This window comes from Xenopus tropicalis, chromosome 10, assembly GCF_000004195.4.
Source record: "Xenopus tropicalis strain Nigerian chromosome 10, UCB_Xtro_10.0, whole genome shotgun sequence".
NCBI lineage: Eukaryota > Metazoa > Chordata > Amphibia > Anura > Pipidae > Xenopus > Xenopus tropicalis.
Window position 1 is genome coordinate 50,558,792 of NC_030686.2, and position 20,254 is coordinate 50,579,045.

A 20,254-nucleotide genomic window follows, 5' to 3' on the forward strand; every position below is an offset into this window, starting at 1 on the left:
GGGTCGGTAAGTATATCACTACAGATTGTGACCAGCAGGGGGCAGCAGTAACTAAGAAGTTCAAGCAAAGTAGATTGAAACCAAGAGATTTTTAGTCATGGGTGCCAGAAACCTCCGAATTGTAGCGGCGACTTTTAAACTTGGTCTCGACTACTTTTTTTTATCTACCTACCGCGGAGTTTGGTCACCGCGATAAGTTAAGATTAGTTTCGATAACCCAATGTTAGTGACAATTTCCTGCACCAAGATGGCGTACGCTGGCTTCAGCGCACTGTTTTTGAGCCTCATTAGAAACCCAGCCAATCAGTTGTGCGCCTCATGTCTGATTTAGCCAATTAGAAGTAGCCCTGTTGGTGGAATGGGCGTGGCTTCTCCATCGCCACATGATGCAAGACGGAAAGTGGGCGGCGTATCACTTCCACTCTGTTATTGGTTGGCGGAGAGGAAGGATAGAGGATAGGAATGGAATGGGGGTGTGGCTGAGCGATAACAACCAATCAGCAAGAGGTAACTAGTGACGCGCTGTCAGCTGCTGTTTGTTTACGGGCGGATGCGGCCCGGGATCGGGACAGTACGGGAGCCGGAGAGGCCGGGGAGGAATGGAGACCGGAGGGGGCGGAGAGGGAGCCGGGGACATCTGCTGTCTGTCCTACAACCAGGACTGCACGTAAGAACCACTCTATTGCCCCCCCTCTACTCTACTGCCCCCCCTCTACTCTATTGCCCCCCCTCTACTCTACTGCCCCCTCTACTCTAACTGCCCCCCTCTACTCTTGCCGCCCCCCTCTACTGCTACTGCCCCCCTCTACTCTAGCTGCCCCCCCCTCTAACTCCTACTGCCGCCCCCCTCTCTCTAGCCTGCCCCCATCTACTCTAACTGCCCCCCCTCTAAACTCTATTGCCCGCCCCTCTACTCTAACTGCCCCTCTAAGCTCTAACTGCCCCCCCTCTACATCTATTGCCAAGCCCCCCCCTCTACTCTTATTGCCCCCCCTCCTACTCTATTGCCCCCAGCCTCTACTCTACTGCCCCTCTACCTCTAATTTGCCCCCCTACTCTATTGCCCCCCTCGTAACTCACTGCCCCCCTCTACTCCACTGCCCCTCTACTCTACTGGCCCCCCCTCTAGCTGCTACTGCCCCCCTCTACTCTACTGCTCCCCTCTCTTCTTATTGCCCCCCCTCTACTCTAACTGGCCCCCCTCTAACTCTACTGCCGCCCCCTCTACTCTACTGCCCCCGCCTACACTCTACTCCGCCGCCTCTACTCTAACTGCCCCCCCCTCTACTCTACTTGCCGCCTACTCCTAATTTGCCCCCGCCCTCTACTCTACTGCCCCCCTCACTCTACTTGCCACCCCCCCTCTACTCTACACTGCCCCCCCTCTACTCTACTGCCCCCCCTCTACTCTAACTGGCCCCCCCTACTCTATTGCCCCCCTCCTCTACTCTACTGCCCCCTCTACTACTACTGCCCCCCTCTAACTCTACTGCCCCCTCACTCTCTGCCCCGCCTCTACTCTACTGCCCCCCTCTACTTCTACTGCCCCCCTCCTACTCTATTGCCGCCCCCCTCTACATCTACTGGCCCCCGCCTCTACTCTACTGCCCCCCTCTCTCTATTGCCATCCCCCTCTACCTAACTGCCCCCCTCTACATCTACTGCCCCCCTCGCTACTCTATCTGCCCCCCTCTACTGCTCGCTGCCCCCCCCTCTACTCTAATGCCCCCCTCTACTCTACTGCCTCCCTCTACCTATCTGCCCCCGATCCCTCTAACTCTAACTGCCCGCCCCCTCTACTCTACTGCCCGCCCCTCTACTCTACTGCCCCCCCTCTACTGCTAACTGCCCCCCTCTAACTCTACTGCCCCTCTACTCTACTGCCCCCCCTCTACTCTACTCTACTCTTACTGCCCCACCGTCTACTCTACTGCCCGCCTCTACTACTGCCCGCCCTCTACTCTTACTGCCCCCTACTCTATTGCCCCCCCTCTACTCTACTGCCCCCCCTCTACTCTACTGGTCCCCCTCTATCTAACTGCCCCCCGCTCTACTCTACTGCCCCCGCCTCTTACTTCTACTGCCCCCTCTACTCTATTGCCCCCCTCTACTCTATTACTGCCCCCCTAATCTATTGCCCCCGCCCTCTATCTATGCTGGCCCCCCTCTACTCTACTGCCCCCCTCTACTCTACTGCCCCCTCTACTGCCCCTCTCAACTGCCCCCTCTACTCTACTGCCCCCCTCTACTGCTAACCGCCCCCCTCTCTCTATTGCCGCCCCCTCTACTCTACTGCCGCCCCCTCTACTCTTACTTGCCCTCCCTGCTTATCTACTGCCCCCCCTCTACTCTAACTGCCCCCCCTCTACTCTAATTACTGCCCCCCTCTACTCCTAACTGCCCTCCTCTACTTCTACTGCCCCCCCTCTAACTCTACTGCCCCCTCTACTCTACTGGCCCCCCCTCTACTCCTAATGCCCCCCTCTAACCTCTTACTGCCCCCCTCTACTCACTTGGCCACCCCCCTCTACTGCTATGCCCCCCCTCTACTCTACTGCCCCCCCTCTACTTACTGCCCCCTCTAGCTCTACTGTCCCCCCTCTCTCTACTGCCCCGCCTCTACTCTACTGCCCCCACCTACTCTATTGTGCCCCCCCCATACTCCTACCTGCCCCCCTCGTTAACTCAACTGCGCCCCCCCTCCTACCCTTCCTCTTTTTCTTAACTTGGCCCCTCCCCTCTACTCTAATTGCCCCCCCATCTACTCTACTGCCCCCCTGTCTACTGCTATTGCCCCCGCCCTCTACTTCTAGCTGCCCCCCCCTCTACTCTACTGCCCCCCCTCTACTGCTACTCGCCCCCCTCTGACTTACTGCCCCCCCCTCCTACTGCTTACTTCCCCCTACTCTATTGCCCCGCCCCTGCTACTCTACTGCCCCCCTCTACTCTACTGCCCCCCCCTCTACTCATGCCCCCCTCTACTCTACTGCCCCCCCTCTACTCTAACGCCCCCCCTCTACTCTATCCTGCGGCCCCCCTCTACTCTACTGCCCCCCCTCATCTAGCTGCCCCCCTCTACTCTACTGCCCCCCTCTAGCCTTACTCTACTCGCCCCCCCTCTACTCTACTGCCCCTCCCCCTCTACTCTACTGCATCCCCTGCTACTCTACTGCCCCCTCTACTCTACTGCCCCCTCTACTCTATCTTGCCCCCCTCTATCCTACTGCCCCCCCTCTACTCTACTGCCCCCCTCTACTCTACTGCCCCCCTCTACTCTACTGCCCCCCTCTAACTCTACTGCCCCCCCCTCTACTCTACTGCCCCCCCTGCTACTTACTACTCTACTGCCCCCCTCTACTCTATTGCCCCCCCCTCTACTCTACTGCCCCCTCTACTCTACTGCCCCCCCTCTACTCTACTGCCCCCCCTCTACTCTACTGCCCCCCCTCTACTCTACTGCCCCCCGCTCTACTCTACTGCCCCCCTCTATCTACTGCCCCCCCCTCTACTTCTACTTGCCCCCCCCTCTACTCTACTGCCCCCCTACTCTACTGCCCCCCCTCTACTCTACTGCCCCCCTCACTTACTGCCCCCCCCCCTCTACTGCTACTGCCCCCCCTCTACTCTACTGCCCCCCCTCTACTCTACTGGCCCCTCTACTCTACTGCCCCCTCTACTCTACTCCCCCCTCTACTCTCTGCCCCCTCTACTCTACTGCCCCCCCTCTACTCTACTGCCCCCTCTACTCTACTGCCCCCTACTCTACTGCCCCCCTCTACTCTACTGCCCCCCTCTACTCTACTGCCCCCCCCTCTCTACTCTACTGCCCCCCTCTACTCTACTGCCCTGCCCCCCCCTCTCTACTCTACTGCCCCCCCTCTACTCTACTGCCCCCCTCTACTCTACTGCCCCCCCTCTACTCTACTGCCCCTCTACTCTACTGCCCCCTCTACTCTACTGCCCCCTCTACTCTACTCCTGCCCCCCTCTACTCTACTGCCCCCCTCTACTCTACTGCCCCCCCTACTCTATTGCCCCCTCTACTCTACTGCCCCCCCTCTACTCTACTGCCCCCCCTCTACTCTACTGCCCCCTCTCGTTACTGACTCTCCTGTACTCTATAGGCCCCCCTCTACTGACTCTCCTGTACTCTATAGGCCCCCCTCTACTGACTCTCCTGTACTCTATAGGCCCCCTCTACTGACTCTCCTGTACTCTATAGGCCCCCCCCCTCTACTGACTCTCCTGTACTCTATAGGCCCCCCCTCTACTGACTCTCCTGTACTCTATAGGCCCCCCATCCACTGACTCTCCTGTACTCTATAGGCCCCCCTCCACTGACTCTCCTGTACTCTATAGGCCCCCCATCCACTGACTCTCCTGTACTCTATAGGCCCCCCATCCACTGACTCTCCTGTACTCTATAGCCCCCCATCCACTGACTCTCCTGTACTCTATAGGCCCCCCTCTACTGACTCTCCTGTACTCTATAGGCCCCCCTCTACTGACTCTCCTGTACTCTATAGGCCCCCCCTCTACTGACTCTCCTGTACCTATAGGCCCCCCCTCTACTGACTCTCCTGTACTCTATAGGCCCCCCATCCACTGACTCTCCTGTACTCTATAGGCCCCCCCTCTACTGACTCTCCTGTACTCTATAGGCCCCCCATCCACTGACTCTCCTGTACTCTATAGGCCCCCCCTCTACTGACTCTCCTGTACTCTATAGGCCCCCCATCCACTGACTCTCCTGTACTCTATAGGCCCCCCATCCACTGACTCTCCTGTACTCTATAGGCCCCCCATCCACTGACTCTCCTGTACTCTATAGGCCCCCCCTCTACTGACTCTCCTGTACTCTATAGGCCCCCCCTCTACTGACTCTCCTGTACTCTATAGGCCCCCCCTCTACTGACTCTCCTGTACTCTATAGGCCCCCCTCTACTGACTCTCCTGTACTCTATAGGCCCCCCCTCTACTGACTCTCCTGTACTCTATAGGCCCCCCTCTACTGACTCTCCTGTACTCTATAGGCCCCCCATCCACTGACTCTCCTGTACTCTATAGGCCACCTCTTTACTTTATTGCCCCTTACTGCCCCACCCATTTACACCCCCAGCAGCCCCAGTCCAGTACAGAGCCCACTTGTGTCCCCCCCTTCTGTGCTCTAGTTTATTTACCCCCATATGTCCTACATACCCCTCATACACTGTATCTGTCCCCCTTACTGCCCCAGGTCTGCTCTACTAAACAATTGCCCCCTCTTTCTCTGTATATTTACCCCTTGAACTCTATGTACCCCTTCCTCACATACTGTACCGGCTCCCTGTCCTACAACCAAGGCTACAATTGGTTGCCCCTGTTTCTATAATTACCCCCTGCACCTGATTGGTCCCTCCCAACAGTAACTGCCCCCCTGCCTGTCCCTGCCCCCCAGGCATCAGATCCGACTCCCCAACTCATCAAATATTTCTTCTAACTCATGTGCTGCATCTGGCGCCGACCCATTGCCCCTCCCCCTGTTATATTTGCCTCCGGGCTGCGCTGTCCTTAGTGCTGATCCTGTTGGGGCCCGAATGTATCACTAGATCCCTGCAGATCCGGTTGGACTGAGATTGTACAGTTCCATGGTTTCCCTCTCTCTCATTTTACTCTTTGTGTAAGGAATGGTGTGGGTTAGTGTGTCCTTTATTTCCCCACCCAGTGCCTATCTGATCCCCCCATTGTAAGCAGCAGTCCTGCCCTGCTTTATGGCTGAGATTCTAGCTATCTGTATAACAGAGCATTCTGTCACAGTGGCACAGATCCTATCTGATCCCCCCCCATTGTAAGCAGCAGTCCTGCTCTGCTTTATGGCTGAGATTCTAGCTATCTGTATAACAGAGCATTCTGTCACAGTGGCACAGATCCTATCTGATCCCCCCATTGTAAGCAGCAGTCCTGCCCTGCTTTATGGCTGAGATTCTAGCTATCTGTATAACAGAGCATTCTGTCACAGTGGCACAGATCCTATCCCCCCCCCATTGTAAGCAGCAGTCCTGCCCTGCTTTATGGCTGAGATTCTAGCTATCTGTATAACAGAGCATTCTGTCACAGTGGCACAGATCCTATCTGATCCCCCCCCATTGTAAGCAGCAGTCCTGCCCTGCTTTATGGCTGAGATTCTAGCTATCTGTATAACAGAGCATTCTGTCACAGTGGCACAGATCCTATCTGATCCCCCCATTGTAAGCAGCAGTCCTGCCCTGCTTTATGGCTGAGATTCTAGCTATCTGTATAACAGAGCATTCTGTCACAGTGGCACAGATCCTATCCCCCCCCATTGTAAGCAGCAGTCCTGCCCTGCTTTATGGCTGAGATTCTAGCTATCTGTATAACAGAGCATTCTGTCACAGTGGCACAGATCCTATCTGATCCCCCCCCATTGTAAGCAGCAGTCCTGCCCTGCTTTATGGCTGAGATTCTAGCTATCTGTATAACAGAGCATTCTGTCACAGTGGCACAGATCCTATCCCCCCCCCATTGTAAGCAGCAGTCCTGCCCTGCTTTATGGCTGAGATTCTAGCTATCTGTATAACAGAGCATTCTGTCACAGTGGCACAGATCCTATCTGATCCCCCCATTGTAAGCAGCAGTCCTGCCCTGCTTTATGGCTGAGATTCTAGCTATCTGTATAACAGAGCATTCTGTCACAGTGACACAGATCCTATCTGATCCCCCCATTGTAAGCAGCAGTCCTGCCCTGCTTTATGGCTGAGATTCTAGCTATCTGTATAACAGAGCATTCTGTCACAGTGGCACAGATCCTATCTGATCCCCCCCATTGTAAGCAGCAGTCCTGCCCTGCTTTATGGCTGAGATTCTAGCTATCTGTATAACAGAGCATTCTGTCACAGTGGCACAGATCCTATCTGATCCCCCCATTGTAAGCAGCAGTCCTGCCCTGCTTTATGGCTGAGATTCTAGCTATCTGTATAACAGAGCATTCTGTCACAGTGGCACAGATCCTATCTGATCCCCCCATTGTAAGCAGCAGTCCTGCCCTGCTTTATGGCTGAGATTCTAGCTATCTGTATAACAGAGCATTCTGTCACAGTGGCACAGATCCTATCTGATCCCCCCCCATTGTAAGCAGCAGTCCTGCCCTGCTTTATGGCTGAGATTCTAGCTATCTGTATAACAGAGCATTCTGTCACAGTGGCACAGATCCTATCTGATCCCCCTATTGTAAGCAGCAGTCCTGCCCTGCTTTATGGCTGAGATTCTAGCTATCTGTATAACAGAGCATTCTGTCACAGTGGCACAGATCCTATCTGATCCCCCCATTGTAAGCAGCAGTCCTGCCCTGCTTTATGGCTGAGATTCTAGCTATCTGTATAACAGAGCATTCTGTCACAGTGGCACAGATCCTATCTGATCCCCCCATTGTAAGCAGCAGTCCTGCCCTGCTTTATGGCTGAGATTCTAGCTATCTGTATAACAGAGCATTCTGTCACAGTGGCACAGATCCTATCTGATCCCCCTATTGTAAGCAGCAGTCCTGCCCTGCTTTATGGCTGAGATTCTAGCTATCTGTATAACAGAGCATTCTGTCACAGTGGCACAGATCCTATCTGATCCCCCCATTGTAAGCAGCAGTCCTGCCCTGCTTTATGGCTGAGATTCTAGCTATCTGTATAACAGAGCATTCTGTCACAGTGGCACAGATCCTATCTGATCCCCCCCCATTGTAAGCAGCAGTCCTGCCCTGCTTTATGGCTGAGATTCTAGCTATCCGTATAACAGAGCATTCTGTCACAGTGGCACAGATCCTATCTGATCCCCCCATTGTAAGCAGCAGTCCTGCCCTGCTTTATGGCTGAGATTCTAGCTATCTGTATAACAGAGCATTCTGTCACAGTGGCACAGATCCTATCTGATCCCCCCCATTGTAAGCAGCAGTCCTGCCCTGCTTTATGGCTGAGATTCTAGCTATCTGTATAACAGAGCATTCTGTCACAGTGGCACAGATCCTATCTGATCCCCCCCCATTGTTAGCAGCAGTCCTGCCCTGCTTTATGGCTGAGATTCTAGCTATCTGTATAACAGAGCATTCTGTCACAGTGGCACAGATCCTATCTGATCCCCCCCATTGTAAGCAGCAGTCCTGCCCTGCTTTATGGCTGAGATTCTAGCTATCTGTATAACAGAGCATTCTGTCACAGTGGCACAGATCCTATCTGATCCCCCCCATTGTAAGCAGCAGTCCTGCCCTGCTTTATGGCTGAGATTCTAGCTATCTGTATAACAGAGCATTCTGTCACAGTGGCACAGATCCTATCTGATCCCCCCCCATTGTTAGCAGCAGTCCTGCCCTGCTTTATGGCTGAGATTCTAGCTATCTGTATAACAGAGCATTCTGTCACAGTGGCACAGATCCTATCTGATCCCCCCCATTGTAAGCAGCAGTCCTGCCCTGCTTTATGGCTGAGATTCTAGCTATCTGTATAACAGAGCATTCTGTCAGAGTGGCACAGATCCTATCTGATCCCCCCCATTGTAAGCAGCAGTCCTGCCCTGCTTTATGGCTGAGATTCTAGCTATCTGTATAACAGAGCATTCTGTCACAGTGGCACAGATCCTATCTGATCCCCCCATTGTAAGCAGCAGTCCTGCCCTGCTTTATGGCTGAGATTCTAGCTATCTGTATAACAGAGCATTCTGTCACAGTGGCACAGATCCTATCTGATCCCCCTATTGTAAGCAGCAGTCCTGCCCTGCTTTATGGCTGAGATTCTAGCTATCTGTATAACAGAGCATTCTGTCACAGTGGCACAGATCCTATCTGATCCCCCCCCCCATTGTAAGCAGCAGTCCTGCCCTGCTTTATGGCTGAGATTCTAGCTATCTGTATAACAGAGCATTCTGTCACAGTGGCACAAATCCTATCTGATCCCCCCCATTGTAAGCAGCAGTCCTGCCCTGCTTTATGGCTGAGATTCTAGCTATCTGTATAACAGAGCATTCTGTCAGAGTGGCACAGATCCTATCTGATCCCCCCCATTGTAAGCAGCAGTCCTGCCCTGCTTTATGGCTGAGATTCTAGCTATCTGTATAACAGAGCATTCTGTCACAGTGGCACAGATCCTATCTGATCCCCCCATTGTAAGCAGCAGTCCTGCCCTGCTTTATGGCTGAGATTCTAGCTATCTGTATAACAGAGCATTCTGTCACAGTGGCACAGATCCTATCTGATCCCCCTATTGTAAGCAGCAGTCCTGCCCTGCTTTATGGCTGAGATTCTAGCTATCTGTATAACAGAGCATTCTGTCACAGTGGCACAGATCCTATCTGATCCCCCCCCCCATTGTAAGCAGCAGTCCTGCCCTGCTTTATGGCTGAGATTCTAGCTATCTGTATAACAGAGCATTCTGTCACAGTGGCACAGATCCTATCTGATCCCCCCATTGTAAGCAGCAGTCCTGCCCTGCTTTATGGCTGAGATTCTAGCTATCTGTATAACAGAGCATTCTGTCACAGTGGCACAGATCCTATCTGATCCCCCCATTGTAAGCAGCAGTCCTGCCCTGCTTTATGGCTGAGATTCTAGCTATCTGTATAACAGAGCATTCTGTCACAGTGGCACAGATCCTATCTGATCCCCCCCCATTGTAAGCAGCAGTCCTGCCCTGCTTTATGGCTGAGATTCTAGCTATCTGTATAACAGAGCATTCTGTCACAGTGGCACAGATCCTATCTGATCCCCCTATTGTAAGCAGCAGTCCTGCCCTGCTTTATGGCTGAGATTCTAGCTATCTGTATAACAGAGCATTCTGTCACAGTGGCACAGATCCTATCTGATCCCCCCATTGTAAGCAGCAGTCCTGCCCTGCTTTATGGCTGAGATTCTAGCTATCTGTATAACAGAGCATTCTGTCACAGTGGCACAGATCCTATCTGATCCCCCCCCCATTGTAAGCAGCAGTCCTGCCCTGCTTTATGGCTGAGATTCTAGCTATCTGTATAACAGAGCATTCTGTCACAGTGGCACAGATCCTATCTGATCCCCCCATTGTAAGCAGCAGTCCTGCCCTGCTTTATGGCTGAGATTCTAGCTATCTGTATAACAGAGCATTCTGTCACAGTGGCACAGATCCTATCTGATCCCCCCCATTGTAAGCAGCAGTCCTGCCCTGCTTTATGGCTGAGATTCTAGCTATCTGTATAACAGAGCATTCTGTCACAGTGGCACAGATCCTATCTGATCCCCCCCATTGTAAGCAGCAGTCCTGCCCTGCTTTATGGCTGAGATTCTAGCTATCTGTATAACAGAGCATTCTGTCACAGTGGCACAGATCCTATCTGATCCCCCCCCCATTGTAAGCAGCAGTCCTGCCCTGCTTTATGGCTGAGATTCTAGCTATCTGTATAACAGAGCATTCTGTCACAGTGGCACAGATCCTATCTGATCCCCCCCCCATTGTAAGCAGCAGTCCTGCCCTGCTTTATGGCTGAGATTCTAGCTATCTGTATAACAGAGCATTCTGTCACAGTGGCACAGATCCTATCTGATCCCCCCCATTGTAAGCAGCAGTCCTGCCCTGCTTTATGGCTGAGATTCTAGCTATCTGTATAACAGAGCATCCTGTCACAGTGGCACAGATCCTATCTGATCCCCCCCCCATTGTAAGCAGCAGTCCTGCCCTGCTTTATGGCTGAGATTCTAGCTATCTGTATAACAGAGCATTCTGTCACAGTGGCACAGATCCTATCTGATCCCCCCCCCATTGTAAGCAGCAGTCCTGCCCTGCTTTATGGCTGAGATTCTAGCTATCTGTATAACAGAGCATTCTGTCACAGTGGCACAGATCCTATCTGATCCCCTATTGTAAGCAGCAGTCCTGCCCTGCTTTATGGCTGAGATTCTAGCTATCTGTATAACAGAGCATTCTGTCACAGTGGCACAGATCCTATCTGACCCCCCCATTGTAAGCAGCAGTCCTGCCCTGCTTTATGGCTGAGATTCTAGCTATCTGTATAACAGAGCATTCTGTCACAGTGGCACAGATCCTATCTGATCCCCCCCCCATTGTAAGCAGCAGTCCTGCCCTGCTTTATGGCTGAGATTCTGTGCACTGGGGATTTACTGGCACATGAGTAGTGTGAGGAAGAGAGAGATTACAGGGAGTGGCCGCCCAGCAGAGGTGGCAGGGAATTAGGGGCGGGCACAATGCCTGAGTGAGAAGTCACCGCTAATTACTCCAATTATTTCAGGCCATAAACACGTAGAACTCTGTGACTCCCAAGACAAACTGCTCCATTGGCAGAATTTCCTGTAGAACCAGAATCCAGGTCCGAATCCCAGTACAAGTGACAGTTGCAAGTAGTGACCCCCCCCCCCCCCCAGGGATGAGCCCCAAGCCGGCCACTTGCCCCTCACTCAGGGTTCCCCTGGCATTGCCCACTTGGCTTTCCCATAATCCTTAGCTTTTGTACATAGGTTGGTATGTGGCACAGTCTGTGTGGGACCATGTGACCTGTCCATACCAATCCGTAACGCCCGTCTCTCCCGGTGCAGGTCCCTGGCTATCGGCATGAGGTCGGGCTACAAACTCTACTCTCTGAGCAACGTCGAGCGTCTGGATCTCGTGCACGAGAGCTGTGAGTGTCCTCTGTGCAACCAAACCCCTGTCTCACACAGGGATAATAATGGATTGCAGAGCAGGCCTGACTGTGTGTATCATGTAGGGGGGGAGCGGGGAGGGACAGGGATAATAATGGATTGCAGAGCAGGCCTGACTGTGTGTATCATGTAGGGGGGGAGCGGAGAGGGACAGGGATAATAATGGATTGCAGAGCAGGCCTGACTGTGTGTATCATGTAGGGGGGGAGCGGAGAGGGACAGGGATAATAATGGATTGCAGAGCAGGCCTGACTGTGTGTATCATGTAGGGGGGGAGCGGGGAGGGACAGGGATAATAATGGATTGCAGAGCAGGCCTGACTGTGTGTATCATGTAGGGGGGGAGCGGGGAGGGACAGGGATAATAATGGATTGCAGAGCAGGCCTGACTGTGTGTATCATGTAGGGGGGAGCGGGGAGGGACAGGGATAATAATGGATTGCAGAGCAGGCCTGACTGTGTGTATCATGTAGGGGGGGAGCGGGGAGGGACAGGGATAATAATGGATTGCAGAGCAGGCCTGACTGTGTGTATCATGTAGGGGGGAGCGGGGAGGGACAGGGATAATAATGGATTGCAGAGCAGGCCTGACTGTGTGTATCATGTAGGGGGGGAGCGGAGAGGGACAGGGATAATAATGGATTGCAGAGCAGGCCTGACTGTGTGTATCATGTAGGGGGGAGCGGGGAGGGACAGGGATAATAATGGATTGCAGAGCAGGCCTGACTGTGTGTATCATGTAGGGGGGGAGTGGAGAGGGACAGGGATAATAATGGATTGCAGAGCAGGCCTGACTGTGTGTATCATGTAGGGGGGGAGCGGAGAGGGACAGGGATAATAATGGATTGCAGAGCAGGCCTGACTGTGTGTATCATGTAGGGGGGGAGCGGGGAGGGACAGGGATAATAATGGATTGCAGAGCAGGCCTGACTGTGTGTATCATGTAGGGGGGGAGCGGGGAGGGACAGGGATAATAATGGATTGCAGAGCAGGCCTGACTGTGTGTATCATGTAGGGGGGGAGCGGAGAGGGACAGGGATAATAATGGATTGCAGAGCAGGCCTGACTGTGTGTATCATGTAGGGGGGGAGCGGGGAGGGACAGGGATAATAATGGATTGCAGAGCAGGCCTGACTGTGTGTATCATGTAGGGGGGGAGCGGAGAGGGACAGGGATAATAATGGATTGCAGAGCAGGCCTGACTGTGTGTATCATGTAGGGGAGGTGAAGGATGTTTACATCGTGGAGCGCCTGTTCTCCAGCAGTCTGGTGGTGGTGGTTAGTCACGCCAAGCCGCGCCAGATGAACGTGTTGCACTTCAAGAAGGGCACAGAGATCTGTAACTATAACTACTCCGGCAACATCTTATCCATCAGGCTGAACCGCCAGGTATGTCGGGGGGGGGAGTTACTGTCCGACTGCCAGCTGGGAATGGGGGGGATCACTAGTGAGGGAATGGCACCCCCTCTTGCTTCACAGCAGCCTAGATTGGCACACAGAGTGGCGCTATAGCCACACCCCTTACAGCACTGCTGCCTGGCCATGCCCAGCCCTCACTAGTTTATCTAGGAACGGGGGGGGGCCGAACTGCAGTGGATTAGTGACGGCATCACTGTGGGGGTTATAAAGGCGGATGGGGGCGGAGCAGTGGTTAATGTCCCACAATTCAGTGCGGCTCTATGTCTCCCCCCAGAGGCTGATTGTGTGTTTGGAGGAATCGATCTACATCCATAACATTAAGGACATGAAGCTGCTGAAGACGTTGCTGGACACCCCCCGGAACCCCCATGGTAAGTGCCAGCGGGCACAGTAAGGGCAGTGCCAGCCCCCCTGCCAGCAGCCGTTTAACCCTTGTTGCTCCCCTCAGGCCTCTGTGCTCTGTCAATCAACCATTCCAACTCCTTCCTGGCCTATCCTGGCAGCTCCTCCTCGGGGGAAGTCTCCGTGTACGATGCCAACTGCTTGGTAAGTCTGCCCGCAGCTCCGCCTTTCTCTCTAAGCTCCTCCCTCCAGTAACACTACTGTCCTGCCATCTCTGCCCAGAGGCCACTCCGTGTATTTACTCCTTTAGCATAAGGCGATGCTTGTTGCGTGCCACCCTGCGGGCACTCTTTGGGGCACCTCTGACATCCATGATTATTAACTCTTTCTCCCCCGTGCCACAGAAGTGCGAGTGCACGATCCCGGCCCACGACAGCCCCCTTGCTGCTATCGCCTTCAACTCTACGGGAACAAAACTGGCCAGTGCTTCAGAGAAAGTGAGTACCCCCCCCGCGGCACCCAGCACCCATTGCACACTATTGAGGTGGGGGGCGGCAAATATGAACCTACTGCTCCCCCAAACCTCTCTCTCCCTCAATACACAGGGGGCAAGCGGAATACACAGGGGGGGCAAGCGGAATACACAGGGGGGGCAAGCGGAATACACAGGGGGGGCAAGCGGAATACACAGGGGGGGCAAGCGGAATACACAGGGGGGGCAAGCGGAATACACAGGGGGGCAAGCGGAATACACAGGGGGGGCAAGCGGAATACACAGGGGGGGCAAGCGGAATACACAGGGGGGGCAAGCAGAATACACAGGGGGGGCAAGCGGAATACACAGGGGGGGCAAGCGGAATACACAGGGGGCAAGCGGAATACACAGGGGGGGGCAAGCGGAATACACAGGGGGGGGCAAGCGGAATACACAGGGGGGGGCAAGCAGAATACACAGGGGGGGCAAGCAGAATACACAGGGGGCAAGCGGAATACAAGGGACACATACGTGTGCATGTAGAGGCTGATGTTGCTATTCCCGCAGGGTACGGTGATTCGCGTCTTTTCCATTCCTGAGGGGCAGAAGCTCTATGAGTTCCGCAGAGGGATGAAGAGGTGGGTGATGGGATTGTTGCCCCTGTATATACAATAAAGCAGCGGGTTCTGCCCTACACAGGGGTGGGAGCGACAGACTGAGGGGCAGAAGCTCTATGAGTTCCGCAGAGGGATGAAGAGGTGGGTGATGGGATTGTTGCCCCTGTATATACAATAAAGCAGCGGGTTCTGCCCTACACAGGGGTGGGAGCGACAGACTGAGGGGCAGAAGCTCTATGAGTTCCGCAGAGGGATGAAGAGGTGGGTGATGGGATTGTTGCCCCTGTATATACAATAAAGCAGCGGGTTCTGCCCTACACAGGGGTGGGAGGGACAGACTGAGGGGCAGAAGCTCTATGAGTTCCGCAGAGGGATGAAGAGGTGGGTGATGGGATTGTTGCCCCTGTATATACAATAAAGCAGCGGGTTCTGCCCTACACAGGGGTGGGAGGGACAGACTGAGGGGCAGGTAGGGAGGGGTCGGTGGGATCAGGTGAGGGAATGGATAAGGGGCAGATATAAAAGCAGTGGGATCCAGTGATCCAGTCCCATTACAGAGCAGGTTCCCCCTCTCTGTGCCATGGGCAGCTCCTAGATGTTGTTGAACTACAGCCTGATAGATATCACTTGTCTGTTCGTTAATGGGTTAATAAATGCCGTTCTTTCCCCCCCGGCAGATACGTGAGCATTAGCTCTTTGGTATTCAGTATGGATTCCCAGTTCCTTTGCGCCTCCAGCAACACTGAGACCGTCCACATCTTCAAACTGGAACACCTGCCCGACAGGTAAGTACCTAGGGACACGCGGTGCCCATACCGCCCCCTGCTGGTCAGTTCCTATAACGAGGTCTGTCCCCACTCACAGTGTTTGTGTAACAACGGCCTCAGAGCTGGGACCCCCATTGCCACAAAGACGCCCCCCTTCCCTTCTGCATTTAACCCTGCGCCTTCTGTATCCTAGGGCCCCCGGCATCTCCTTGCATGTAGCATATTCACATAAACGGAGCAATGGGCTCTTCCGCTGTGTGGGCTGGGGGGGGGGGGGTAAGATTCCCTGTGTAGGGGCTATATTTAGAGAAAGTGACCAATGACTGCTATGATTGGTTTAACCCTTTCCTGTGCAGGCCAGAAGAGAATGCCACATGGACAGGCTATGTAGGAAAGATGTTTATGGCTGCTTCTAACTACCTCCCGGCACAAGTCTCCGACATGATGAACCAGGATCGCGCCTTCGCTACAGTTCGACTGAATTTTTCGGGACAGAAAAACGCATGCACCTTGGTCACGTGAGTTTCAGGGAGTTTTTATTGCTCATGATCCTGGGCTGCTCTCTTTCCCATGGTCAGACAGGAACCCCCCCCCCCTGGGTAAGTGAATCCAATCTCCCCCCAGTACTTACCCAGGTACAGAGTTCTGGTTCTCTGTACTTCCTGCTCCTGGGCTGCTCTCTTTCCCATGGTCAGACAGGAACCTCCCCCTGGGTAAGTGAATCCAATCTCCCCCCAGTACTTACCCAGGTACAGAGCTCTGATTCTCTGTACTTCCTGCTCCTGGGCTGCTCTCTTTCCCATGGTCAGACAGGAACCTCCCCCTGGGTAAGTGAATCCAATCTCCCCCCAGTACTTACCCAGGTACAGAGCTCTAGTTCTCTGTACTTCCTGCTCCTGGGCTGCTCTCTTTCCCATGGTCAGACAGGAACCCCCCCCCTGGGTAAGTGAATCCAATCTCCCCCCAGTACTTACCCAGGTACAGAGCTCTGATTCTCTGTACTTCCTGCTCCTGGGCTGCTCTCTTTCCCATGGTCAGGCAGGAACCTCCCCCTGGGTAAGTGAATCCAATCTCCCCCCAGTACTTACCCAGGTACAGAGCTCTGATTCTCTGTACTTCCTGCTCCTGGGCTGCTCTCTTTCCCATGGTCAGGTAGGAACCCCCCCCTGGGTAAGTGAATCCAATCTCCCCCCAGTACTTACCCAGGTACAGAGCTCTGATTCTCTGTACTTCCTGCTCCTGGGCTGCTCTCTTTCCCATGGTCAGACAGGACCCTCCCCCTGGGTAAGTGAATCCAATCTCCCCTCAGTACTTACCCAGGTACAGAGCTCTGGTCAGGCAGAGAGTAAGCCTTGTTGCCGACTGATTGTTGCTAATAGTGTAAATGGAGCTGCAGCCAATAGAGGGAGCTCTTACTCCACCCCTGACCCATAGAAATCGGAGTAGGGAGGAAATATCTTGGTTTAAGGCCCAAATCACTTACCTGTGGGTGGTTCTGAGTGGGGGAAATGGGGCGGCGCCACAAGCTGAAACCCCGCCCTCTTTGTCTTACAGAATTCAGAAGCTCCCGCGGCTCCTGGTCACGTCGGCCAGCGGCCACCTCTATGTGTATAACTTGGACCCACAGGACGGGGGCGAGTGTGTCCTTATCAAGAAACACAGGTGGGTTATAGAGTGGGACTGAGTATGTCTGCCATGTCTGGGCTCAGCCTAAGGTGCAGGGTGCTCTCTCTCTCAGCCCAGGGTGCTCTCTCTCTCTCTCAGCCCAGGGTTTCTTATTTAGCGCAGGGTGCTCTCTCAGCTTAGGGTGCTCTCTCTCTCAGCTCAGGGAGATCATTTAGCCCAGGGTGCTCTCTCTCTCTCAGCCCAGGGTGCTCTCTCTCTCAGCTCAGGGAGATCATTTAGCGCAGGGTGCTCTCTCAGCTCAGGGAGATCATTTAGCCCAGGGTGCTCTCTCTCTCTCAGCCCAGGGTGCTCTCTCTCTCAGCTCAGGGAGATCATTTAGCCCAGGGTGCTCTCTCTCAGCTGAGAGAGCACCCTGAGCTGAGAGAGAGCACCCTAAGCAAAATGATCTCCCTGAGCTGAGAGAGAGCACCCTGCGCTGAGAGAGAGCACCCTGCGCTGAGAGAGCGCACCCTGCGCTAAATGATCTCCCTGAGCTGAGAGAGAGCACCCTCAGCCACACAAGCATATCCAGCTCATAGCAAGGGGTGCCTGAGCGCTTTGGGGCAGATCTGAGGGTGCCAGGGAGCTGATTGGGGTGCTGGGTGCCCTGTTAAGGTAACGGCTAATTTGTGTTTGTGCCGCAGCCTGTTGGGTTCTGCCAAGTCAGAGACCGATGGAGACAGCGACGCCGAGAGCCCGGTACCTGTTACCTACGCGGCCACCGTAGCCCGGCCCAGCTCTGCCCCGCCCACATCCACCATGACAGGTGAGCTCCACCTGCTCCAGACTGGGGCAACTTGGCCTTTAATTAGAGCTCAGTCATTGCTGCCCCATCTGCTCTGATCTCCAATAAGCCCTCAGTTGGGGGGTAACTGGGGGGCAGTCACATGACTATGGCTTATGTAACACATGGGTGGGGCGTTTGTTCCCTATAAAGTGTATTTAATGAACCCCCTGTATTTACTACATTCATAGTCGTTTCCCCCCTGCCATAAAGCAAAGCTGAGCTGTGGTGCTGGGAAGGGGGGGTTGGTTAAATTATTATTATTAACATTTATTTATAAAGCGCCAACAGGCTGTGAGCCCCCCCTTTCCCTGTTAGCGGAACCGGACAGTACCAACTCCTGGGCAGGTTCTAGGTCAGGCACAGAACCCTCGGCCCGTTTCCATGGAACATTTCAGACCCCTTTGCTGTATTTCCTGCCCCCCAGGTTACTCCGAGGATGTGGGCGCCCTGCGGGGAGAGATTATTCCGGAACACGAGTTGGCGGTTGGACCCATTTGCCTGGACGACGAGAAAGAATTCCCACCCGTGAGCATTAAGAAACCCTAGAGCCAATAGCAGAACTGGGTCAGTGGCGCCGAGGCGGAACCAAGTGCCGCTGGATTCTAAGGGACAATCGGCCTGAGGTTCGGCCGCCGCTCCTGTGGGTTCGGTACCTGCCCTGGTCCCACCCACTTGGTTCTGTTGCATAAGTGCCGGTTCTGGCAGCCATATTGGGTCGCAGAGCAGTAATACAGGTGCCTTGCGGATGTTTATTGCAAACAGTGTTACGCCCACAGGAGAAGCACAAAGTAGTTCCGTCTTTTTATTTTCATTTTATAGGGGCGACCCCCACCCCCCCAAGCGGCCATTTTTGTGCTCACTGAGCAATTCCTATGGGGGAGCTATTCCCTGCGCCCCCTGCTGGCCGACTTACATTTCCTCACATCACCTTTTTATAATACTATGCATGCCGCCATGCCAAGGCCTTTTCATTTGAATTTAAAGGTTACAAATATATGTGTATATATATATATGTGTGTGTGTGCTGCCATGTTGCTTGCCCAGCTGGGGGGGTACCTGATATCTGCCCACTAGAATGGGGGGGTGGGATACAGAAGTCTGGCATGGCCACTCCCGGGGGCACAGAAGGGAAGGGCTGTAACCGTATAGGGTAGGTTTGTGGCCCCCCCCCCAACGCTTGGTGGCCTTTATACCCCACCCCCCGGCGCCCCGGAGAATAAGCCCCCCTGTCTTTTGGTTTCCGGTAGATAAGTTTGTGCCGCGGAGGCGGGAAGGTGCGAGACGGACGGCTGTGAGTGAGACGCCCGAGGGGGTTGGGACAGAGGTCGGCGGAAGATCGGCGCCCCCCCACCCCCCAAACAACCCCCCCACAGTCAGTAGGTGCTGCATTCTCTGTATTGCCCCCCGGGGGGGCCCAGGAGGGGGGAGATATACACGGGCGGCGCCACTCGCTCTCACAGTGTTTTATTTATCCTTTTTATATAAAGTGGTTTCTGCCTAATTTATGCAAATTTTATTTATACAAATGTGTGTGTCGGGGGGGCTGTGAGTACCCCCCCCCGTATAGTTACTCTGCGGGTACCCCCCCCCCCCCCCCCCGTATAGTTACTCTGCGGGTACCCCCCCCCCCTATAGTTAGTCTGCGGGTACCCCCCCCCCTGTATAGTTACTCTGCAGGTACCCCCCCCCCCGTATAGTTACTCTGCGGGTACCCCCCCGTATAGTTACTCTGCGGGTACCCCCCCCGTATAGTTACTCTGCGGGTACCCCCCCCCCCCGTATAGTTACTCTGCGGGTACCCCCCCCGTATAGTTACTCTGCGGGTACCCCCCCCCGTATAGTTACTCTGCGGGTACCCCCCCCCCCGTATAGTTACTCTGCGGGTACCCCCCCCCGTATAGTTACTCTGCGGGTACCCCCCCCCGTATAGTTACTCTGCGGGTACCCACCCCCCCCCCGTATAGTTACTCTGCGGGTACCCCCCCCCCCCCCCCCGTATAGTTACTCTGCGGGTACCCCCCCCCCCTGTATAGTTACTCTGCGGGTACCCCCCCCCCCCCCGTATAGTTACTCTGCGGGTACCCCCCCCCCATATAGTTACTCTGCGTGGGTACCCCCCCCCCGTATAGTTACTCTGTGTACAGCAATGTACCCACCCCCATACCCGGCAATGTACCCCCTATACCCAGCAATGTATCCCCCCGTACCCAGCAATGTACCCAGAAATGTATCCCCCCCCATGTACCCAGAAATGTACCCCCCCAGAAATGTACCCCCTCAGCAATGTTCCCCCTGTAAGTTAATCACATGATGCACAACTAAACACATGTAGCTGAACAATAAATCCCTGCAATGAATTCTCCTGTGTGTGTGTGTGTGAGTGAGTGTGTGTGAGTGTGAGTGTGTGTGTGTGTGGGGGGGTCAGTGCCAGTCAGTGCCACAGATGGGGAAACATGAAGATGACTGCGCAAGTGCCACCCCCACCCCATGGGGAAATGTCGACCTGAAATTTGGTGCATTAA

The 20,254-nt window shown here is 54.3% G+C and overlaps 1 protein-coding gene across 2 annotated transcripts; it reads left to right on the plus strand.

Annotated features, from left to right (window-relative positions):
• The first annotated feature begins 491 nt into the window (after positions 1-491).
• On the plus strand, positions 492-19,233 carry wipi1 (WD repeat domain, phosphoinositide interacting 1). 2 transcript variants are annotated; one of them, XM_031894056.1, is made up of 13 exons: positions 492-667; positions 11,557-11,639; positions 12,880-13,049; positions 13,354-13,450; positions 13,528-13,625; positions 13,826-13,918; positions 14,464-14,534; positions 15,191-15,298; positions 15,637-15,798; positions 16,835-16,942; positions 17,590-17,711; positions 18,157-18,257; positions 18,980-19,233. In XM_031894056.1, the coding sequence occupies exons 1-13, from the start codon at positions 600-602 to the stop codon at positions 19,025-19,027; spliced, it is 1,329 nt and encodes a 442-aa protein (XP_031749916.1). In that variant the 5' UTR covers positions 492-599; the 3' UTR covers positions 19,028-19,233.
• The last annotated feature ends 1,021 nt before the right edge of the window (positions 19,234-20,254 follow it).

Coding starts and splice junctions, on each gene's coding strand:
- wipi1 (XM_031894056.1), top strand. CDS start 600: ATGGAGACCGGAGGGGGCGGAGAGGGAGCCGGGGACATCTGCTGTCTG. Junction 11,640..12,879: donor GGATCTCGTGCACGAGAGCT/GTGAGTGTCCTC, acceptor TGTATCATGTAG/GGGAGGTGAAGGATGTTTAC. Junction 13,919..14,463: donor TGGCCAGTGCTTCAGAGAAA/GTGAGTACCCCC, acceptor CTATTCCCGCAG/GGTACGGTGATTCGCGTCTT.